This window comes from Melopsittacus undulatus, chromosome 6 (genome assembly GCF_012275295.1).
Source record: "Melopsittacus undulatus isolate bMelUnd1 chromosome 6, bMelUnd1.mat.Z, whole genome shotgun sequence".
NCBI classification, from domain to species: Eukaryota; Metazoa; Chordata; class Aves; order Psittaciformes; family Psittaculidae; genus Melopsittacus; species Melopsittacus undulatus.
The window spans coordinates 64,298,738-64,320,216 of NC_047532.1; the positions used below are offsets into that span (position 1 = coordinate 64,298,738).

General features: G+C 41.0%; 1 protein-coding gene across 1 annotated transcript; it reads right to left on the minus strand.

Moving 5' to 3' along the window:
* Positions 1–523: 523 nt before the first annotated feature.
* Positions 524–19,696, minus strand: ALG14 (ALG14 UDP-N-acetylglucosaminyltransferase subunit). The gene is made up of 4 exons (XM_031046760.1): positions 19,532–19,696; positions 17,135–17,286; positions 13,216–13,338; positions 524–902 (listed from the first exon to the last, which is right to left on the minus strand). The coding sequence occupies exons 1-4, from the start codon at positions 19,659–19,661 to the stop codon at positions 672–674; spliced, it is 636 nt and encodes a 211-aa protein (XP_030902620.1). The 5' UTR covers positions 19,662–19,696; the 3' UTR covers positions 524–671.
* Positions 19,697–21,479: the final 1,783 nt, after the last annotated feature.

Below are 21,479 nucleotides of genomic sequence, written 5' to 3' on the forward strand. Positions count from 1 at the left end.
GTTTGAAAAAAGTACTTCTTAAATTGTCTTTAAAGTACTGTGCCTGTAGCATGACACTTGTCACCTTTTTATCTACCTTAGAAGTGAGCAACAGCTTCCAAAAGATGCACTACAGATTATAAGGACAGCTTTGACAAGCCCAGAGGAAAAATTACACTGGTTTAATGCTTTGGGGGTTTTGGAAGACTGTGGAGTACAAACTGTCATGAAGCCAACTTAATATAACTGTTTCCTTTATCCTCTAAGGATTCACTAGGGACTTCACTGCTAGCATACAGGAAATAAAGGCTGTTGTGCTAGAACAAGACTTTGTTTCTTACAATTTAGAAAACTACACGACGTTTCCTTACAGGAAATGTTACATTCATACAAATTCCCATATTTATTTGTAGACAAAAATTGCCATTCACATAGCAGGAAAACTAGATGAAAACAGAGACGGCACAGACTTAAGGGCATTATGGGGTATTGGTGAACAGAACTACACAATGGCAAGGAAAACAACGACACAAAAATGTACTTAAATGTACTTAAATCTTTATTATTGTCTCCTTCTCCAGCACCAGCCTCATTTTTTAACAGGAATCCTTCGGAAAAAAAATACTACAGGAATTTATTTCTTCAGCGAGGAGCTTGCAGAGTTTGTGTTAGGGAAAGCTTGTCTTCCATGGTTACACTATTCGACCAAGATATATTGACTTGGGATACTTTTCCTTTAGATCAGGCCACTGAACAATGAAATAATCTGAAAAGTAGTACAGAATCTTCCCAGAGAGGGATAAAGTTTCCACGCGGCAGATGCTCTCTACATACACAATGATTGCTCTCTTTATTCCTAGAAGCCCAAGGAGAAGAGCAGATATACAGACAGGAACACATGTTCCTGGTCCATTGCACAATATCTAAAAGAGATGAAACATGTTACACAAGTAAAATGTGAGTTTTTTTCATAGGGTGAAGAATGAAGTGTGTGCATTCATGTCACATTCCACTTACAATCAAAATATTTCCAAGGATATCTGAAAGCACAAAAGGGGCATATGAATATGAAGAGAAATGGGAGGAATGGGGCAAACAAAAGATATTATTTCAAAGTAGCTGCTGAAAAAGATCATCTTTACACACTGAGGAGGAGAAGAGCTCTCAGAGGATGCAGTTAATCAGTTCATGTCTATGAAGGAAGCAAAAGTCTTGACTCAGGCGTATACAGCTTAAACAGCTTCTAATCTCACTCACAGCTTTGTGTTGTATCACTAACAAGATTTGTGCACAGCTTAGGGCCAAAGAAGTTTAATTAGGATTACTAAAGCTGGGATCTGGTTATAAACCTCTTGAACTTTGGCTTAAGTCAGTAAAACACACAGGAGTTCAGCAAAAATGTGCTGATGACTTAGGACCTTCATCAGAATCTACTAACTGATGTGCACGACTGCATTTGTTTTGCTTTTAGTAAACACTATTACAGAAGAACAAGCATACAGAAGGAAGGTGTTTTGGCAAATACATGTCATGTCCTTGTAGCAGATAAGCTCAAATTCACTTATAAATGTTAACAGTAATAGAAAGTGGTTTTCCAGTTCTAGACATTGGGAAACAAACACACAAATTGCTTAAAAGCAGGTTTGAAGCAGGGTGTGTTAAGGCACTCTTCTTGGGTATCCAAACTGGTTTCAGGCAAAGAATTTCGTACTAAATTTAACTGCTACCATGTAATCAGCGGTTTGCTGCACAGCTGGGGGTTATGTGGAAAGAAAGCCTTCTTTCAGAAGATCATGACCCTATTTCTTGCCAAATTTGATTAATGTGCACTGATGTTGATTGTGTTACTGGTACTTGACTACTGATACCTAAATGAAGGCATGTTTAGGTACCTCTGTTTGTAATTGCATTTGTTACTGTAGCGTAAACATAGGCATAGGAATCAAATTGGAATGTTCTGTGTTTGCAGGCAAAACCCATCAGGGTCCCTGCTGCAGCATCTCTTTAGGCAAGCGCATAAGAAGCACAAAAACAGTCCAACAAAGTGATTTACTACTGGTTTTTACTAGTGAATTAAATAATTCAGTCTGACTCCTGATTTCAGACTAAAAATCAGCTTGAACAGACAGAAATGTGCATTGCTGCTAAACAGAAACTCTTCTTTCCCTTTCCTTTAGTAGAGCTACCTGAAGTATGAATATTGTTTCATACTCATTGCTCCCCAAGTCCTTTTTCTGTTGCATTAGTCCTCTCCCCTGTCCTTTCCTAAGTATCTTCCATTTCAGTGTGTCTCTGTAGCCTGAGATGTATCCTACCCATCCTCTCTCCCCTGGTATTCTTTGTCATCTCTGGTATTTGTTTCCCTCTGCATCCTTGTTCCCAGCCACTCTTCCACTGTCTGGACTCATACAGCTCTGCACTCTTTCAGCTTCCATCTAGTCTGAAAGCTCAACCCACTTGTTTAAGAGCAAGGTGAGAGTTTGACATCAGTCCCTTACTCTTCATAGTCTGATACAAAAACATATCAGTCACAGATACGAGTTAGGTCAGGCAGACATCCTACATCCTCCTCAGCCCAGAGGCTGAAGTATTACATTCATGGTCTTTATTAAGCCACTGTGCGGAACACTTCATCCTACTTTCCCCTCCCTTTATTAAGCTTTGCCAGGGGCTCCAGTCTGTCTGGTATTTGGTATTCCTGTCTCTAGATGCACACACAAAGGTAAATGCTAGCATGAATTCCAAACTAAGTAAAGTTCATGTAATTAAAGAATAGTAATTGGGTCTAGCTGTGACTCTGTATGTAGCTCTGAAGGCAACATGAAGTTGCTGTTACTACTTTGTTGAGGTGCAAAACAGAAAAGCAATAATAAAAATTGAAATGATAATAAAACACCTTTACTATATCAAGATTCTGATATGATGCACTCAATTTATACCTTCTACTGACTGTAACTTGTAAGCTGCTTCTCAATCCCTTGGATTCATAGAAGAGTAACTGTATGCAGGAAAAAGAACCAGGAAAATTATGGACTAGGCATCTCTTAGAAACCATGATCTTATCATAACTCATGTCCTCTGCTCTTTCCCATTCCACACATACCAGTTCAAAAGAGACAAAATGGATGGGACTCTACAGGACCTCTGTATGCAAAATGCCCATAAAATACTCTGACTATAGATGTTCCTATTTTAGAAAGTTTGGGTTTAGGAACTGTCCCCTGAAAGAGACCGGTATAAACCTACTGAAGCCACCAGACAAATAGATCCCTATCTGAATTTGGGGTTGTGATCATTAAAAATTAACCTTCAGTTAGCTTTCTGTGTGTGTCTAGAGACATGTTGTACCTAGAAATGGTGCAGTTGCTCACGTGCTGTAGTGGCAGTTCCCCTCCAAAAATTTGGTCTGAGCAGTCCTACTTGCTCCCTCTCACATTGTCAGCAGGAAGGGAGACCAGCATTCCTGCTGCTTGGAATACAGTATCATACAGTCATCAAGGGATACAGGGGAAAATCCTGAGACAACAAGTGTGTACATCATAAGATGAGGAACCTTTGTGGAATCTGTAAGCTAGAAACGCTGCTGTTCAGCTCCTTCCAGTATACAAATTTGTTGATGGTGGAAAGGAACTGAATCATCTATATTCACCCTTAAACACATGAAAGGAGATGAGCTGTCCTACGAGTGAATCTCAAACACTACTCAAAAGTACATTTTGGAGTATTGGTGTTTTTCACCTTGAAAAGACCAAAGGTTTTGTTTCTTCCCCTGCAGCAGAATACATCTCTCAGGGAATCATTAGTATGCTGTGGAGAAAAAGCAACCACCTCTTGGGCAAGAAGGGACCAGGGCCTCTACAAGGTCAACCAGCTATTGAGGGTAAGCATTTCCTAGTATGTATTTACTTTAGCTACAAGGCTGCCTGTAGAATATTTGCATTGCATGAGATATGTCTCCACAGATCTCTAGTTTATTTGGTTCGGCCTTCTGTGGTGAGGCAGCAGAAAGGGAAAGAAGGAGCCTCTGTGACCTTCTGAGCTGCCCAAGGATTTTCTTGGTCACTGGGCTATCTGACTTTGTTGCCAACAAGCTGTAAGGAATTATTCCAGAAGGCAGTACTGCAGGTCTCTGCACCATTTGCATTCACCTCCACTGCTAGGTCTAGAAACTAAATCCTGCATATTAAAATCCTCTACCAAGTCAATATAATGACTTTTCAACGGTACAATAAAACTGTATATTAATGGAGGTTTAAAAGTAAAGGATCAGAATACAACATTTATACTTGGTGACTCCCTAATTACATATTAATCATGTTCCTATTAAAATGGGGTAGTTGTTGCTTTTCTGTTTCAGATATTTTCTACCACTGTTGAAAGAAAACAAACTAAGCCAGCAGTCTGGCATACTGGGAACACTGGCACATGGCACTGCTGCTGATAAAAGCTGCTTTAGAGTTGGTGAATGCAGCACTGTAGTAGAGTGACATTTACCAGCTCAAACACTGAAAGCATAGCTCACAGCTTCACTGGGATTAAATGTCAGGCTAGTGGTTGAAACAAAATGAGTAAAGCCAAAAACATGCAGTTTTCCTCAGCGATATGTAAACATACATTTGCTGTGTATCTTTAATGAACAGATACTTGAGTCCTGCTTATGTTCCCCAATTACAATGATTGGAGGACAGCATCAGTCCCCCAAAACTTAGGAGAAAGTGGAAAACTCATGGGAGATTTGTTTTGCATAATAAACTGTTGACACCTGCTCTTCTCCTTAATGAATTCCACAGGGATTGGCCTTTTCCACCTGGAGAAAAGCAGAAAAGCTGCCCAGCTTTCTAGGGTTGGGGGTGTTGATTACTGCTGCTGTAGGGTGGTGCACACTTGAGAACTGAAGACTGCATTGCTTGTTGCCTATGAAACTGTCTCTTGGAGTATGTTCAAGACACTGCTCAAGCTTCCTTCCTCACACTGCTAAATAACTGGAGGTAAGAATATGGGACTAGATGGTAGTGATGGAGAATCACTAAAAGAGGCAAAGGCAAGCAGAATGGTATGAAACTGACCCAAGCTGGGTTAAGTGCATTATCTTTGTACATCTAGGCAAGAAAACAGACCTACTTTTGCCCAGTGCTGGGGAAAAGCCCAATTAGGTATTTTCTGCTTCTCAGGAACAAAAGTGTGCCTGTAATTTATTAATAATTTTGTGGTTTTGATGGATTGCTCAAACTCAGCTTTTGTTGATGATAAATACTTCGTTTCAATGGCTATTTAATATTTGGGAACAAAAAGGAACTGTTCAGCCTGTAAAGATATGAAAGCCCAGAAGATATCTCTGAGATTGGTCAGAAAAGTCAAAGAGATTTGAATAGCTCTTCCTGATATTTTAAGGAAGGAAAAAGAAAGGGGATAAAAAAAAAGAAGACAGTAGGGAAGAGAGGAAGTGGGAAACCAATCTGAGCTACAATTGAAAGGCTTCATTTAGAAGCAAAAACCTGGACTCCTGTATTCATCAGGTAGGAGCTAGGAGTTTTGACACTGGAGGTATTTATTGTCTTTGATGATTTCAGAGTGCAATAAGAAATGGGTTTATTGATGTGTTTCTTGTTTTGCTGGGGGGGATCTTGACTGTTCTGTGGCATTGAGAGAATCTGCAAGGAATTCATTTGTATTCTACTATGTAAATCACAGCATCTCATGAGCTCATCAAGCCTTGCTTGAATTTCAGTATTATCTTACTACACACTGAGGTGAAGTATCCAGCTGAACATACTTTCCCTTCCCCTACAGAAGCAGAGTGCTACTTACAAAGGCAGCTGTAATCTGGCTTCTTGGATTCAGCTGTTCCCATTTCATACCTGTGATTCTCAAGGTCCTAGTTCCCCTGAGTGTTCAGTGTAGCCTGAACAGCACTCAGGCATTACAGCCCTGCAGCTGTGGGACCTGCTTTCTTAATACTGTAACTGTCAAACTGAGCTAACAAAAGCATCAGTGAACAAATACCAATTTTAGTTGTAAGCAGATTTACCTTATGAGCTCATAACCAAAATGCAAGCCTGGAGAGTTAAGAAACCAGGGTTGTACTCTCACTTCTGCTGTGGACTCACCATGGGACTTGGGGCATAGCACTTAACTTTTTCTCACATCAATGTTTTCTACTTTAGCACTGGGAAAACAGTTTACTCATCACAGAGGGTGCATCACAATTCCTGCATCTCCTTCTCAGTGAAGATCTCCAGGTATGGAGAGTACTGCTTTTATTCGCATGCTCTTTGTTTCAGTATCATGTTCTGCGAGTAAGAGAAAATGTACATGTTCTTTTCTTTTGAATAGATTTAGGGTTTTAAATATGCTCAGACATAGCAGGGCATATCCATCAAGGAACGATTTCTGCTGGTAACTTGGATCACAGCTTAAGCCTGCATGGCAAACAAAGAGAAACTTTTTTTTTGCTATAAATGGATAACTCTAAAAGGTTTCAAGAGATACATTTTTCATCCCTCAGGGAGGTACTGCAGTTAGGACAGAAGCAAGGTCTCTTCTAGGGAATATAAATTTATTTGGTAATCAGAAAACCAAGAGAATTCTGAGGATCTGGGAGAGGGATTTCTCCTTAGCTCCAACACTTGAGCATGTGGAAGGGAGTGTTCTTGTTAAAGCTTTTGGTTGTCTAGCATGTCTGAGAATTCAAGTTTTGAACCTCAAGGAATGCTAGCTTACAATTGCTAATGTTTTTTTTATGGCTTAAAAATAAAAAAGCAGGAACCTTTTCCAACAATTCCTTATTACTGCAACTGGTAGGGAGAAAGAAGAACTTCAGGTTCTGTTCAAACAATATAAAGGTCATTACATTACCTACTGCCTTGTTCTTTTTGAAGAGTGAAGATCTTATCCAGTTCACTTCCCTCCACAAGGCTGTATATAAAACCACCTAGAACTTCACACCCTCTTTGCTGCTTGAACTTCCCTGCAGAATACAGCCTGGGACAAAGAATACCTAGATGTGTAGTCTGATGTAAATGGGTAATTAAGGTAGAATTGATTTGTATTTGGGTACACTTTTATCCTCTACTGTCTAAATCGCTTGACTCATCAGGAATGCAAGAAGATAGTGTTCTATAGCAACAGTTTGTGTTCAGGCTGGTCAGCAACTATCATCTGTAGCTTGTAGCATTGCCATGAAAACCTTTCTGATATGCTTCAGTGCATCTTGTTGGCACAGTTCCTGTTGTTGCCATCATACAGTACACACAGCAGGCAAGGTGCTCTTCAAAACAAGCACAGACATGTGCGGTCCTACAGGCAGATTTCTTAACCAGGATAAATAAGATCAGTGAATGCCAGAATGGGGAAGAGAGAAGTGGAATAGTGAGGACTTTAATCAGCACATGTGCAGTTGGGTTTCTAATGTGCATTGCTTTACTTTGGAGTATTATTATTTTCATCATATAATTAAATATGCTGGGAAGCATCACCAACTCTCTTGTTTCTGTAGCTCTTATTTTATAAATGCTCTCCTGAAAGACAAGGAAGACGAAAATCCTACCTCGTAGATTTTCCTATGGGAGAAAAGCAGAGCTTCCACAAAGCCACCAGGAACTAGACTTAACAACAGAATTTAATTGTAACAGCACTAGCCATTGTCTTGTCTGCCTTGTAGGCACTTAGTGGTCTGACCCAGTCTTACCAAGTGTCCTCGGGCAAGAGACAAGAAAAGAGGCCCAACTGATGTGATTTGGATCAGTGTCCACATGCCAAGTAGTGAGGGAAACTCCTAGTTTCTGTACTTCAGCAGAGCTCAGGCTGTGCATCTGGATATTTGACACTTAAACAGCTCAGGTCTGGTTCTGAGTATGCCTGGGGGCTTTACTGATGAAAAGGCAGATAACCGGGGTCATTAAGAGCCTCAGAAGTTAGGCAATGACTTAGTGAAGGAAGAGAATCTAGATTTGAACGCATAAAGAAACATGTAGGCTTGACTTATTTATGTATTTCTTTTTGATGAAGCTAACCTTAGGCACCCTACTTAACTGCTCTGCATCTCAGATGAAAGGTGGCAGGTCTGTCATTGGGATTAAAAGGTCTCTGGAGTGGGGTAGTTTCCATCAGCACACTCCCCACCCTAGTTGCCAAATGTAAACTGCAAAACACAGAACTAGTGCATTGAAAATAATGATAGGTATGAAAGTGATGCTAATGGTCAAGTCTGTAAGAATGTTAAGTGTTGGTTATTAAAACATTAACACCCACACGGCCAGTGGGAGCAACCAAACATCATGAGCTCTGCCAGAAGTTTGTGTCAAGAAATAGTGGTACCAGTGAGTCTTGTGATTAACTGTGGGAGGTGGATAGAAGCTTGGTTAAAAAACAAGATTATGAAGACAGATGCAGGCTAGAGAATAAACTAACTCCCTACCTGCATGACCATGGATTGGGTCTGTGGTTTATTGCTGCTGATAAATTATTAAAAAGGGAATTTGACTTTGTGTGGATGAAAAAGGTGGTCATAAACAAATTCAGTGAAAGGCTTTTGCTATATGAGTGAAATTGTAGCTACTGTAGCTACTGAAATTGTAGATACATGTGTAGCTACAATCACTAGGTACTAACTAGTACTTTCAGCAAGCAGTTGATTTAAGTGTCACCTTGGCTGAGTCTGAACCTGACTAAAGTGCACCATGTGCACATAAAGTCAGAGCACCATGAGAAGTGCCATAGAAACTTTTAGAGCCTATTTAAAATAATGGCTTATCTCCTGATACCAAAAAGTACTGCTTAGTATAGTAGCCTGCCTCTACTTGGAAGGAAAAGTCAAGTCAAAAGACTGTTAAATATAATCATACATATTACTACTTGTGGCCTAAAACCAGCCTTTAACTGCAAATCTCAATGTGTCTTTCATTAGTGAAATACTCACTTAACTAGAGCTTGACTGCAATATTTTAGGTTACATAAAAAATACCAATTTTAGCTATGTAAACATCTTTGAGTCTACTGCCTAATCACTGCAGTTGATATAGTGAGAATCCACATCAAATACCTGTCTGAAATGTCTTCACAGTGCAAAATCTAGAGGTATTAGAAATCTGTATCTGACTGACAGCAGTGGCCTGGTTCAGTGGTCAGCTGTAGCAAGACTAAACAGTCTTGAAACCATGCTTTATAAATGGAAATGTGACCAGGGTATTCATTAGGCTCACAGTGAATCTGAGAGCTGATGAATTAAGTCTGAATAGTCTTTAGTTTAACCTCTGCCTAAATCTAAGCTCTCAGTTCATCTTTACTGCTACTTTTGTCCTCCCTCTGAAATGCAGTGTCTACAGGCATGTCTAACTGGCAGTCACAGAAAGAGCAGAGCAGTAACCTAGTTTTAAAGTAACCAATGTGGATAGTTTAAGATGTTTATCTGTGTTCAGCAAAAGGTAATTTCACATTGTGGCTGCAGGGTAGCTGTACACAGCATACAAGGTAGTAGAGGAGGGGTGAATAAGCCTCATATTTTCATTAACACTGAGAAGCTAAATTTCAAGGGCTTTTGTTTCCTTTTTTAGACTAAATGATTTGAATTACTGGAGGTTTTAAGCCAATGTTCTTATTCTTGCTTCTTTTGACTGTTTTGATCCTAGAAGAACAAGAGTAGATCAGACATGTTGTCAATCTGGTCAAAAAAATTGCAAATAGTGGGGAAAGATTCAGCATACGAAAGAATGCACCAGATAGTCTTAATACTGCATTATACAAAGTTCACTTGTCATGGAGTGAATAGAGGAAAAAATGCCACTACCCAGCTTTTGTAGCTTTCCACAAAGTTCTAATAAGAACTGTGATATAAGGGACAATAACTTACTATTTGTGCTAGTCATTTGTTAAAGTGCTATGAAATAAAGACATCTGTGGGCAGGGCACAAAGAATGGAAAAACTTAGCTAAAGGAAATAATGATCCCCTTTCATATAGCTTACTGTGTGAACACTTCTGCACCAACTCTAGAAGCTTGCTGCAGTGAATTTAACCAGTAAGGGGACCAAGCATGTGTGATGGGATGGGCAGGCATAGAAGAACTGGTAGCCTGTTAGATGAGCAGGTTTCAGGCTTCTAGAAAGAAGTTTAAGGAGAAACTCACTCAGCTGACAGCTGGTGGGGAAGGAGACAGCAGACCTTGCTGTACTTGCTGTGCAAATATAAACTACTTACTATGACCTTACCATAGGAAGGAGGCCCTATTCTGGAAGGACTGCCTTCTTTGCCTGATTTAACCCAGGTTTTCCCAAATAGCAGTGATCTGAAAAAGTCTGCTTATTTCAGGCTCTGCAGAGCACTAAGGCAGTAGGAACTGCTGAGAACTTTTCCCAGAAAAGCAAACTAAGTCTGGTCCTAGGGGTCCAGGATGTGCAGCCCACTAATGAGGGGAGCCTTCTGCAGCATTTTGGCACAGTTCTAAGTGAAATTTCATTATATTAAAGGGGAGCAAATCACAGACCAGATTATTGTAGCTATCCATTTGCAGCCCATCTATTGCTGAAATGAAAACAAGGACTGGATGCAATCTCTGTACAGCTTTCTGCTGCATGGTACCCACATGTTCCTTGTTTTCAGTTTGAATTTCAGGTGTGCAAGAATGACTGGAATAATCCCCTTTTGTCAAATACAACCTAAGGACTAAGTCACCTGAAGATGTGGTTTCAGGGTTTGCAAGTCAGTCTACAGACAATGACAATAGTTCTGTAAGCAGCAGAAGAACTGGAGATTGGTTTCCTCTGCTTACTGACTTAATCCATATTATAGGAAGGCTGTAACATTAGTTTATTCTGTGGACATCAAGTAGTCTATACAACATTCAGTAACTGTCTTTGTGAAAAATCTGTCTTGTCTAATTTTCTGTAACTAAATTGGTGTAATTTGCATATTTCCCTAGACAGTAGATCTTCTAGCATCTTATTCTGGTTTTACGTTTCTTCTCAGACTTTCAGTGAAAGCAGTAAGTCTTCTCTGACCAGCTGTTTTCATGTTATGAATTTGCAGTCTTTGAGGCTATGACTACCTATTAAATCTGTCTGCAACTGATGGTTTTAAAAGTTTTTCTGGGGAAAGGAAGGTGTAGGCAAAGTGTGCTGGCCTACAAGTCTTTCTTTCCTGGAATTTTAGGCCTTTGCATAGGAAGCTTACCTAAGTTTGCCCAGCATACGTGTGCCTGCAAACCACTGTAACACCTATATTCCTATAGTCCTTAGCTATAGGAAAACAAGCTGATCATGACTTCTGACATCTTGTTATTTTGGTTTAATATCTCTAAAGGGACTTAACTTGCAGAAAGCAGATGTCTGTAACTCAGAAATGGGCCTCTTGAAGATGATCTCAAACTGAACAACTAAGCTAACTTTTACATTTCTTTAAACTCCCTGTGGGTCCATTTCAAGTACGGGTCAAGTCCTGCAAGACAGCAAAGGTCTCCTGGAAGTTGCTCAGCTCTTTCTGAACTCACTATCTTGAAGAAGGTTTAGCTAGAACTGATTTCTCATGCAAACTAAGAAACTTTGCCAGAAGATCAATGGGAGATACAAAGGGGACACAGTGCTCATGTAAATAAGCAGATATAAAGTAACTCCTGTGCAGCTAGGTTTACTGTTTCCCCTTTACAGTTCTTTTGGCTCCACAGGTATGCTAGTTATGCCAGCCTAAGCCTATTTGCTCCAAATCTTGCCTTTGTGGAAGTAATGGTTTAGGGCTTTCTTTGCAGTACTTCTTTTGTCCTGCATTCCTTGAAAACTGCAACATTTCTGCCTTTCTCTAGCTTTTGGATGTCTGGAGAAGGCTTCAAACCTGCACACATTTTTGACAAGCCTAAAAGCAAGTGTAAAGCTTTGGGAATCACTCATACATACAAATGACTTACAAGTAACTCAGATTTGTCTTTCCCTCCTCCACTTAAACAACAGTTGCCAAGACTGAAAGTGTACAGCACCCATAATCTTTACTGTTTAAAAATAGGAAGCTCTCAGGATGATGTAATACTCTGCTTATTCTAAACTTGGCTGTTGACTTCTGTGCCAGAAATTATAGATGAGTCCTATAAACGTCAGCATTTATCCCATCCTTTCTGTTGTGTGTTTTTAACTATGAAGCATTGCGTTTTGCCAAGAGCAGGGGAAGCTGCAATTCACCACAGGCCTTTTCTTCTAAAGGCAATTCAATATTACCAGTTACTTCACATACCACACAGAATCTTTTCACTGATGATATGTGGCATTTTAATCCCTGAGTCCTGTTGCCACTTTGGCGATAGATTAAGCTACACAGTGTGATTTTGCCAGATTTTTTGCTATAGTATGTTAAAAAATATTGATAGTAACCAAAACCCATTTTTAGAAAAAGTGATTTCTAAACATGTTACTTGCATTTGCTCTAATGATGTCATTGTAAACGCCCCTTTATTATTCCCTTCTCTTACCCCAATTACAATCACTGTGAAAAGCATAGTAAGCCACCTCCTCCCTCCCAATTTTATCTCCAGTCTTCAGAATAGGCTTGAAAAACAAGAAATGCAGAAAGCTCCTTCTGTTTTCCTGCATGCTAAACTGCTCTGAAGATTCCAGCAAGTAGGTTTTGATCTGATAGGAACCAAAGCAGTACTACTGAAGCCAATGACATCAAATTATTCACACCAGTTACTCTAAACAGTCAAAGTATCACGAATATAAAGAGCCTCTTTAGGATTAGCCATACAGTTCACAGAGAGCTAAAACAAGTCTGCTTACAAATACCTTCTGTGGGTGTAACTACACATACAGTCGAGAAGTCCTTGTAAGCACAAGAACTGAATCTGTATGGGTTTCTGCCTGCTCCTGAGTGGTCATACCTTTTCAGGAGCAAGACAGCCAACAGGATTACCAGGCTTTCAGGCACAGTTTGTGCTGTTGCAATCCTGAAGAGATATTATCAAGAACCTGCAATCCGGTTTGTGTTAGCTCTTCCAGTATTAACAAGGGAGTGACACTCTGACATTGCCTGCAGTCTTTGAGAGAGGGGAAACTGGTATTTGCTACTCTAACTCTCTGGCAGTGCAACCTGTTCTCTCTTGGTATATTGCTGCTATAGCTCTCTTGGCTTTAATTTTACATTCATAACATACTTTTCCTGTGAACTGTAAATTTAAGTATACATATGAGATACAGTCCTGCTATTCCAAATCCTTTTATTATATAGAATAGCAAGCTCCCAATAAGTTAAAATTACCTACCAAATCTGGTTTCCGTCTGTAGGTCAAAGGAAGGGAGTAAAGCATGGAATATAGTGTTGTTACCACAGAGGAGGTCCAAGACTGCCGAACCTCACGGCTTCTGGGAATGCGATCGAGGGTGAACTGGAAGAGAGCATGATAAACTGAGCTGTTATTTTTCTAAGGCTGTTGTTGCTCCTTCTCTAGAGTTATTACATCTCTCTGTGCCAACTTTTTGTTTTAAATCTAGTTTGGAAATGTTTGGCTATGAAGCCTTTTCTTCAACGCCTTATTCAGTGCTTAGCAGTCGTGGCAGAAAGTAAAATGAAATACTAGAACTATCTATCTGGTTTTCAATCTCTTCTCACATTCCTTTAAAACATTCCTAACTTAACAAACTCGGCTAGAGCAGCTTCTCCCACAGTATGTTAACGTAGTGCCCCACCTCGTGGTCACCGAGACACAAATCTAGATCTGATCCGAACAGAGTGACTTGACTCTCTTTTGCCTATTTAAATTCCTTGTGGATTTACACAGCAGAAAACGTAACAACTTTTCTTAGCTAACGTCCAGTGCATACTATTAAGAATGTAACAGCAAATAACACTAACCATTAAATGAGGACTCAATGAGCAGTGAAAAGATAGATAAGATGCGTATTCAAATATTTGCATAAGAAACAGGGAAGGATATCTTATCATGAAATAAAAAATAAGTTTAAGAAATAGCTTTCTTTGTTCTTTCCCTAGGAAACAGTAGAGTTTATTCATCGTGTGTAAAACACGGTTTTTTTTGTCTCAGAATGCTGTAGGCAGTTCACAGTAGTTGGGCTTCCTGCATTCTTTGCAGATGGCTTTTACGTCGATGCAGAGGAACTACACTGAAAAACTACTGCTATATCAGAAGGTAGTCCTGATGCCAATGGGATGTGTGATTGTTTAAATGAAAGACAAATATAATGGCTGCAGTGTACTTGTTCATTGATGCTGACTTACTGTTTCTATCTGGACAATGGGCACCATGTCACTTCATGCAGAATATAACGTTAATTTTCTCTTGGAATGATCCTGTTTCATTGTGACCAGGTTCTTTAATTGCTGTGATACTGGAAGGCATTACTGGATGTTATGAACTGGTTGATTTATATTTTTTTACAGGTGTTGAAACTCTTGATTGCATTAGTCTGACAACAGAATATGGAAAACCAAACATGCCCCCTGCTCCCCATTCCACAGGATTCTGGTTATCACTGCCTCTTCTTTTTAAAGCTTTGGAAGAGTTCAAGTGATAAAAGCAATGCCGTAAGTGGAGTTTAGACCCTTGCATAGTATTCAGTACTTCAAGAAATAGGTGTATGATAAGGTACTTTTAAGCAGATTAAGCTCTGGTGGCACTATTCAGATGCTCCTTTCACTGTAAGAATGGTGTTAAACAGTATTTGCCAAGAAAATCTGATGTGATTTTCTTCATCATAGTTAAATACTGTTGTTTTGCAAGCATGCAAGGAAAAATTGGTGTAAAACTGCCTCTGCTGTGAATTATCATAACATAACATGCTCAACTGAATGTACTGAAATGCTTGCAAATAAACTGGGTTTATTTGTACTTTATGTAGTTTGTTTTCATGCTGAGGAATATATAAAACTGAAAACACATCGTCAAACGAGCATTATGTAAAGGTTAGTTAATCCTGTTGCTCATCTCAGACATAAGAAATGGGGGTATATGACCCAGTGAAGAATTCATGTTGTCAACCAGCAAGTTGCCTTTCTGCTGTTAGAGTAGGACAGCAGGAGCTGAAGCAGGTTCTCTATGCTGAGCATAGCAGGTTTCCTGACTAACAGCTCTGGGAGCATCCATGTAGAATAGTTGTGGTTATAGGCTGAGAGGGCAGCAAAGAACAGATGCAAGTGCCAGTAGGAGCAGAGCCTTTTCTTAGGAGCCATTCTGGATTTTATGTTTTTTTTTCCAAGAGACTTAGTGGGTAGAGGTGCAACATTTTGCTTCTTGCAAGCAAGATGCTCATTCTGGCTTCCCTTCCTTCTCCCTAAGTACTGTAGCTTTTACAGCAGACCACAGATCAAAGAGAAGTATTTGATTTTTCTCTTAGGTCATTACTATGTTTTTTTCCTTAGTTCTGTAAGGTTTTAATTCCTTGACAAGATGAGGAAGGGAATGTGTTGAAGCTCTTCCGACTTTTTCCTTTTGTTTATTCAAAGCTGCAGGAAGCACATGATTTTGAAATGCTTGATGGTCTCCAGTATCCCCAGTGCTAAACCTTATACTACTCAAAAGCACACTCTGAAAGTTAGCAAATGTATGTTATAGCCATGTGGCCTTTACTTCCCCAAATTTGCCTTCCATTTCCACTCTAGATACTTTTGCCCAGTGGGAAAAAAAAAATGATCAAGGGAAAATGAGCATCTGTTATCCAGAGAACAGAATCAGATGCAGCCAAAAATGTTCCTCTGGCTTTTAAGGCTGAAGGAAAATATAACAACGTGATCTGTTAGCAGTTGGAAGGGGTATAAAGGAAGCTGCTTAGCACAACTAAGTGAACTAGTAGAAAACTGCATAATCTTTTAATAGTCAAAATATGTATTTTTAATATATTTTATAATGTAGGGCTGGAAATTTTTTACATGAGTGTGTGAATGGCTTATCACCAAAACCAGATTCCTCTGAACAGGAAATACCTGTGGTCACTTTACTAAACTTTCATCCCTGTTGCATGATGAGAAAAAGAACTGCCACGTTCCATTTGAAACAAAGTCATCCCACTGGATTCAGCTGCTTGTACTTCATCATCCAAGGCTGGAAGTGGGGTAAACAAAGTTACAAACATCCTTCCTATGTGAGCTTTATTGCTCACCTCAGGTTTACATTAAAAGGGTTTGTTCTGCAAATCATTGGTACTACAATGTTTTGTCCCAGTAGTGCTGCTGAAGACAACATGCACCATATGAATTCAGTACCACATAAATAATTTATTGTGTGTTGTACTACTTGTTCAAAAGGACTAAGATTTCTGTAGTTCATTCCCATTGTACTTATTCCCATTTCTAAGCAAAGTTACAAACTTTCTATTAGCTTCACTGGGCATCAGATGACATTTCAAGTCACCAGTTATACTGCTGTCTGTTAATCATACAGCAAACTAGCTAAAGCAAGAACGTATCTGATAAAAGAGATAAAGAGGATATTTTCATGATATTTTTATTCTTTCTAGGAGTTCAGTGTTTGCTCAGGTCATCAACCAAAGAACTATCTGACATGAAGAGGTATTGTATACTTCTAAAGTATATGTAACTAAAGCTTAATTTTAAAAACACACAAGTAATACAATTTCAACTGAGGTTTTCTTAGGGAAAAAATTGTAGATATAATTTCTTTAAAAAATACGTTATGTCACTGAGGGAAATGCCAAACTAAAATTAAAGAAAGTTAAAAAAACCCACCGTATTCCTGACCCAGTATTTTTATAACTCCAAATAGTGCTTGGCTAGCTGGTTTACAACATTAAAAGGTAGTTATTTCCAACATGCTTTTCTTGTACAGCCATTTTCACTACAGTTATGTTCTCCCATTGATTTAAATGGGATTAACATGTTAACAGGTGGTAAAAACCATCTAAGAGAAAGTGAAAACTGGTAGCAAGAATGGCATTTGCTGTTTTAGGTGTATTTACTTTCATTTTCAGTGTCTCTTTAGTACAGCATTAATCATGTTTGTTTAGTTCACTTTTAGAATGGTACAAAGCAATATGTACAGAATGGCACCTTTAGTTGAGCTTTAGTGCAAGTGATTCTCAATACCTTGAAAATCCAAAGCACTTGCTGGTATTAAAAATATAATTTTAAAGAATCACTTTGAAATTATCTTGAATTAGAATTACATGTTAAGATCATTCTACTGTACAAAAGCATCTTTAACAAGTTACCTGGGAAGTGGAGAATGTTTCAGCCCTTTTTTGTTCAAAAGAACGTATTTTAGCTTCACTCATCGTGTCTGAGTCTGCAAAAACATAATGTCTGGGAGAGTATGATTCTGACAAACAGCTCAGTAGCCTCAGGATTTCTGTGGTGTGCCCACCTGTAAAAACAAAGTAAACTGCAGTTAGTGTATGAGAAGTGTTGTAACTTTCAATTTCTTCAGCTGAGTCAGACACTTTTCCATTTAAAACTCATTAGTGCTACTATTATCAGTGACACTCCCCTGAGAGTAGAGGATTCAATTACAGGATGCTTGAGAGTGTTTAACATGAAGGCAGTTCAGCTCCCACTGAATCACAGAATCAGCCAGGTTGGAAAAGACCTTTAAGATCATCAAATCCAACCTTTACCCCAAGACTGTATTAATGGAAGTTTTTCAGTTAAGTAAGATTGAACCAGGATCCACAGAAGTATGACATTTGTGTTCAATGTACTGTCCTGCAAAAACATCTGGGCAAAGAGTTATACTGTAGTCCATACTCAAAAGCCATACTCTGGTGCAGTGATCAAAATGAAGGTGGTCAGGATCCAGCTCAGAACTATGTGCCATGGAAGCATAACTCCCACTGACCCCATTCAGTGTTAAGTCCTATGACCTGCAAGAGCAGGGGCTGTGCTACCCCAACTCATAACTCTGAAATTAAGTGGGCAGCAAATTCACTCTGCAGGTAAGCCAATGTAAGAGCTGAGTGCTGGCAGAAGAAACAGCCCAGCTCCAGCCAAGTGCTTTAACCCTGAATGGGTGCTGACACCCTTTTAACTGCAAGCTCACTTTGTTCAGGCAGATAAAGAGGCATTGACCTGGGGAGAAGGGGAGGGTGTATTGTGTTTGTAGGTTTTTGGAGCAGGGTGGTTTTTCAGGTTGGTTTTGGTCAGTTTTGTTTCCTGGACTGGTGCTCCAGGAGTGCCTGTAACAGTGGGAAAGGGAAAACTGGTTGTGTAGGTAAAGTGGAGCCATCCCACCTTCTGTCTGTTTGGCTGGATCAGTTCATCATCAAACTGCACCCCAAAGTATGTGCATAAGTTTTACTGGATGTGTTGGTTTTCACTCTGCTGGAAGTTGCAGACCAAAATAGTAAATTAAATGCATTCTGCCTGCTGCTCAGTGTCAACCTCCTATGAGATCTTTGCTATATAAGCCAAGCACTCTTGGCTGACAAACAGGTTACAAGCAGCTAGAACTATGTTGCTGCATTAGATGTGAGAGTTTGCCACCTTCCCATAGAAGTTCATGCAGCATCTGCTGGGATTCTTTTGTGAGTGATGATTTATTGAAGTTTCGCAAGTTTTAATGCAATCATCTGAGTCTTCACAGAACGGCAACGGCAAATTTTCATGGTAGTTTTAATTTGGGGGGGGCAAATGAGTTGCCCTGCAACTCTTGGGAGGTAACAAGGAGTAGATGTGTCCCCTTAGTGTGTGGTGACAGACTTGGAAACAGTGGCAGCTCCCAAGTAAACCAGAGGAAGGTGTCTTGGGTAAAATCATTACAGAATGACAGGTATGTAAGGGATGTACTGATACTTGGAAAGCATTGCCCTGAATTGCCATCAATCACTTTCTGTCAGAAGACCAAGCAGTTGCACCACTCTGCCTCATATCTGGTTTAGTCAGTACATTTGCCAGTGACTTGGGTGACATGCATGGGCCTTCCAAAGGGAAAGCTCAGAGACCCAATCAGCAAACATAAATACAGGCAAAAATGCTCCAAATAAAAGTGAAGCTTAACAGTTACTCAAATCAGGAGAAGGCTGTGTGGAGACCTCAGAGCAGCTTCCAGTGTCTGAAAGGGGTACAAGGATGCTGCAGAGGGACTCTTCATCAGGGACTGTAGTGATAGGACAAGGGGTGATGGGTTCAAACCGAAACAGGGCAAGTTCAGGTTAGATCTAAGGCAGAAGCTCTTCCCTGTGAGGGTGCTGAGGCGCTGGCACAGGGTGCCCAGAGAAGCTGTGGCTGCCCCATCCCTGGCAGTGTTCAAGGCCAGGTTGGACACAGGGGCTTGGAGCAAGCTGCTCTAGTGTGAGATGTCCCTGCCTGTGGCAGAAGAGCTTTAACCCTTCCAACCCAAACAACTCTGTCCTTCTATAACATTCTTTGACTCTGACAACCCCAAAGGCAGGTGGCGGCTCTGAGGGCACCCGACTCCCCGGGACAGCCGACGTGAGGGAGTGGCCTTCCCTCACCGCGGTAGCGGCGCCCGCGACTACAGCTCCCGGCATGCACCAGGACACACTGCGAGGGACTCGCTGGCTCCCGCTGCATGTCGGGAGTTGTAGTTCCTGGAGCTAGCTGCCGTTGCTCTGTCCCTGCACCCGCTTTCGCTACCGGTATCTCGTACTCACCGGAGCCCGCCACCACCAGGAGGCTGAAGGGAGGTGTCCGCCGGCTGCGGCGCCTCCTCGCCAGGAGTACCAAGGGGACCAGCAGTAAGGAGAGAAGGAGGAAGAAGGCGACAGGCAGCGGGCGCTCCATGGCGCCACAGCAGTCGTTCAACCGCTCCGCCCAGCACCACCTTCCTCGTACGGTAGCCGGCGTGGCTCAGGCCTCCTCAGAAACCGGCCTTCACCGCTACAGCTGCTCGTAAGCAGTGTCCCGGGAGCTCCGAAAGGCCACCAGCATCCTGGCCTGTATCAGCAGCAGTGCGGTAGCAGGGCCAGGGCAGGGATTGTGCCCCTGCACTGGCTACTGGTGAGGCCGCACCTTGAATCCTGTGTTCAGCTCTGGGCCCCTCACTACAAGAGAGACATTGAGGTGCTGGAGCGGTGCCAGAGAAGGGCAATGGAGCTGGTGAAGGGTTTGAAGCCCAAGTGTGATGGGAACGGCTGAGGGACCTGGGGAGTTCAGTCTGGAGAAGAGAAGGCTCGGGGGGGACCTGATCTCTCCCTACAGGGAGCCTGACAGGAGGATGGAGCCAGCAGGGGGCTGGGCTCTCCTCCCAAGGAACAAGGGATGGGACAAGAGGAAACGGCCTCAAGATGCACCAGGGCAGGTTTGGATGGAGCTGAGGAACAGTTCCTTCCCCAGAGGGTGCTCAGGCATTGGAACAGGCTGCCCAGGGCAGGGCTGCAGTCACCGTCCCTGCAAGTGTTCACACACCGTGGAGACGAGGCCTCAGTGGTGACATTGGCAGTGCTGGGAATGGTTGGACTGGATGAGCTTAAAGGGCTTTCCCATGTAATGCATTCTATGATGCTATAAATACTCATGTGTCAGAGCTTGACCTGAAGGGTAAATAAGTACCACAGGGTACATGCTGAGCCAGGCCTCCGGGCCCTGGTCTGCCTGTTCTACATGGGTTGCAGCCTGCTGAAAGAGGTCTGATGCCTTAATTAATTTATAAGTGCAGAAACACAGGCTGAAGAAGCAGTCGTTTGGCTCCAACTGGCATGTACAGATTCCTGCAGGAACTGGCAAGCATGAGCAGCATAATCTTTACCCTGGTATGTATGCTTACATTATGTATGCCTACAATAACACATAAAATGAAGACTGTTAATATTTCACTGTGTCTCGCTATTCTTGTTTTATTTACTGTAAATGCTTTAGCTTTTTATTTGAGTAAGAAGTATGGAATGATGGATCAGCATTCTTTCCATCTCTGTCAGCAGCTGCTCTTTGTTGGGGGCATGGTGATGATTCAGCCATCAGACTAATCCCATCCGAGATATTTGTTTGCTAGAAAGAGTAAGATACTGCATTTTAGGACTAGGAAACAGTAGAGTTTGTTCATCATTGCCCTTAAATTATCTGCTACAGACCAAGGCCCTCCTCTTCTGAACCAGGATCAGTGAACTCTATACCTTTTTGGAGTGGTTTGACACTATTGCTTTATGGGGTGACTTGTCAAGCATATGAAGCATGAGAGCTGTGCACTTGTACCTCAAGTGCACAAACACAATAGATCAGACGCAGTGCAATACTGCATCTGTCTGCTATGGTTTATCTGGCTGTTTATTTTCATTCTGAAATAGTTGGGCTTTCTATGTCCCCACCAGCCTTGGAAGCTGGGTTTTTCTTTCTCATTTTTAGCAGAAACTTCTGTCGGTCGTAGATTCTAATAGTTAGTGCATAATTTACAAGTTATCAATACACTTTTTTAGCTACCCTTTGCCATGTTAGGGTCTGAAGTAAAGTGAATCTTTCTGCTTCGTGTCTCACAGTTCTACAGGTTAGGTTTTGTTTTTCTTTACACCAGTGCAACATATAATTTAGAGGTTATTTTAAGCAGAGACTATTAAAAGCAGTGTTACTATGGTAAGGCCTTCCACTCAAATGAGTAACCTCACAAAG

What these genes read in the sequence shown, in the direction of transcription:
- ALG14 (XM_031046760.1), bottom strand. Translation starts at nt 19,661, where the DNA reads ATGGAGCGCCCGCTGCCTGTCGCCTTCTTCCTCCTTCTCTCCTTACTG. An exon ending in AAACATTCTCCACTTCCCAG is followed by an intron (nt 13,339 to 17,134) that starts GTAACTTGTTAA and finishes GCTCTCTTCCAG; the next exon opens with TTCACCCTCGATCGCATTCC. An exon ending in ACAGACGGAAACCAGATTTG is followed by an intron (nt 903 to 13,215) that starts GTAGGTAATTTT and finishes CATCTCTTTTAG; the next exon opens with ATATTGTGCAATGGACCAGG.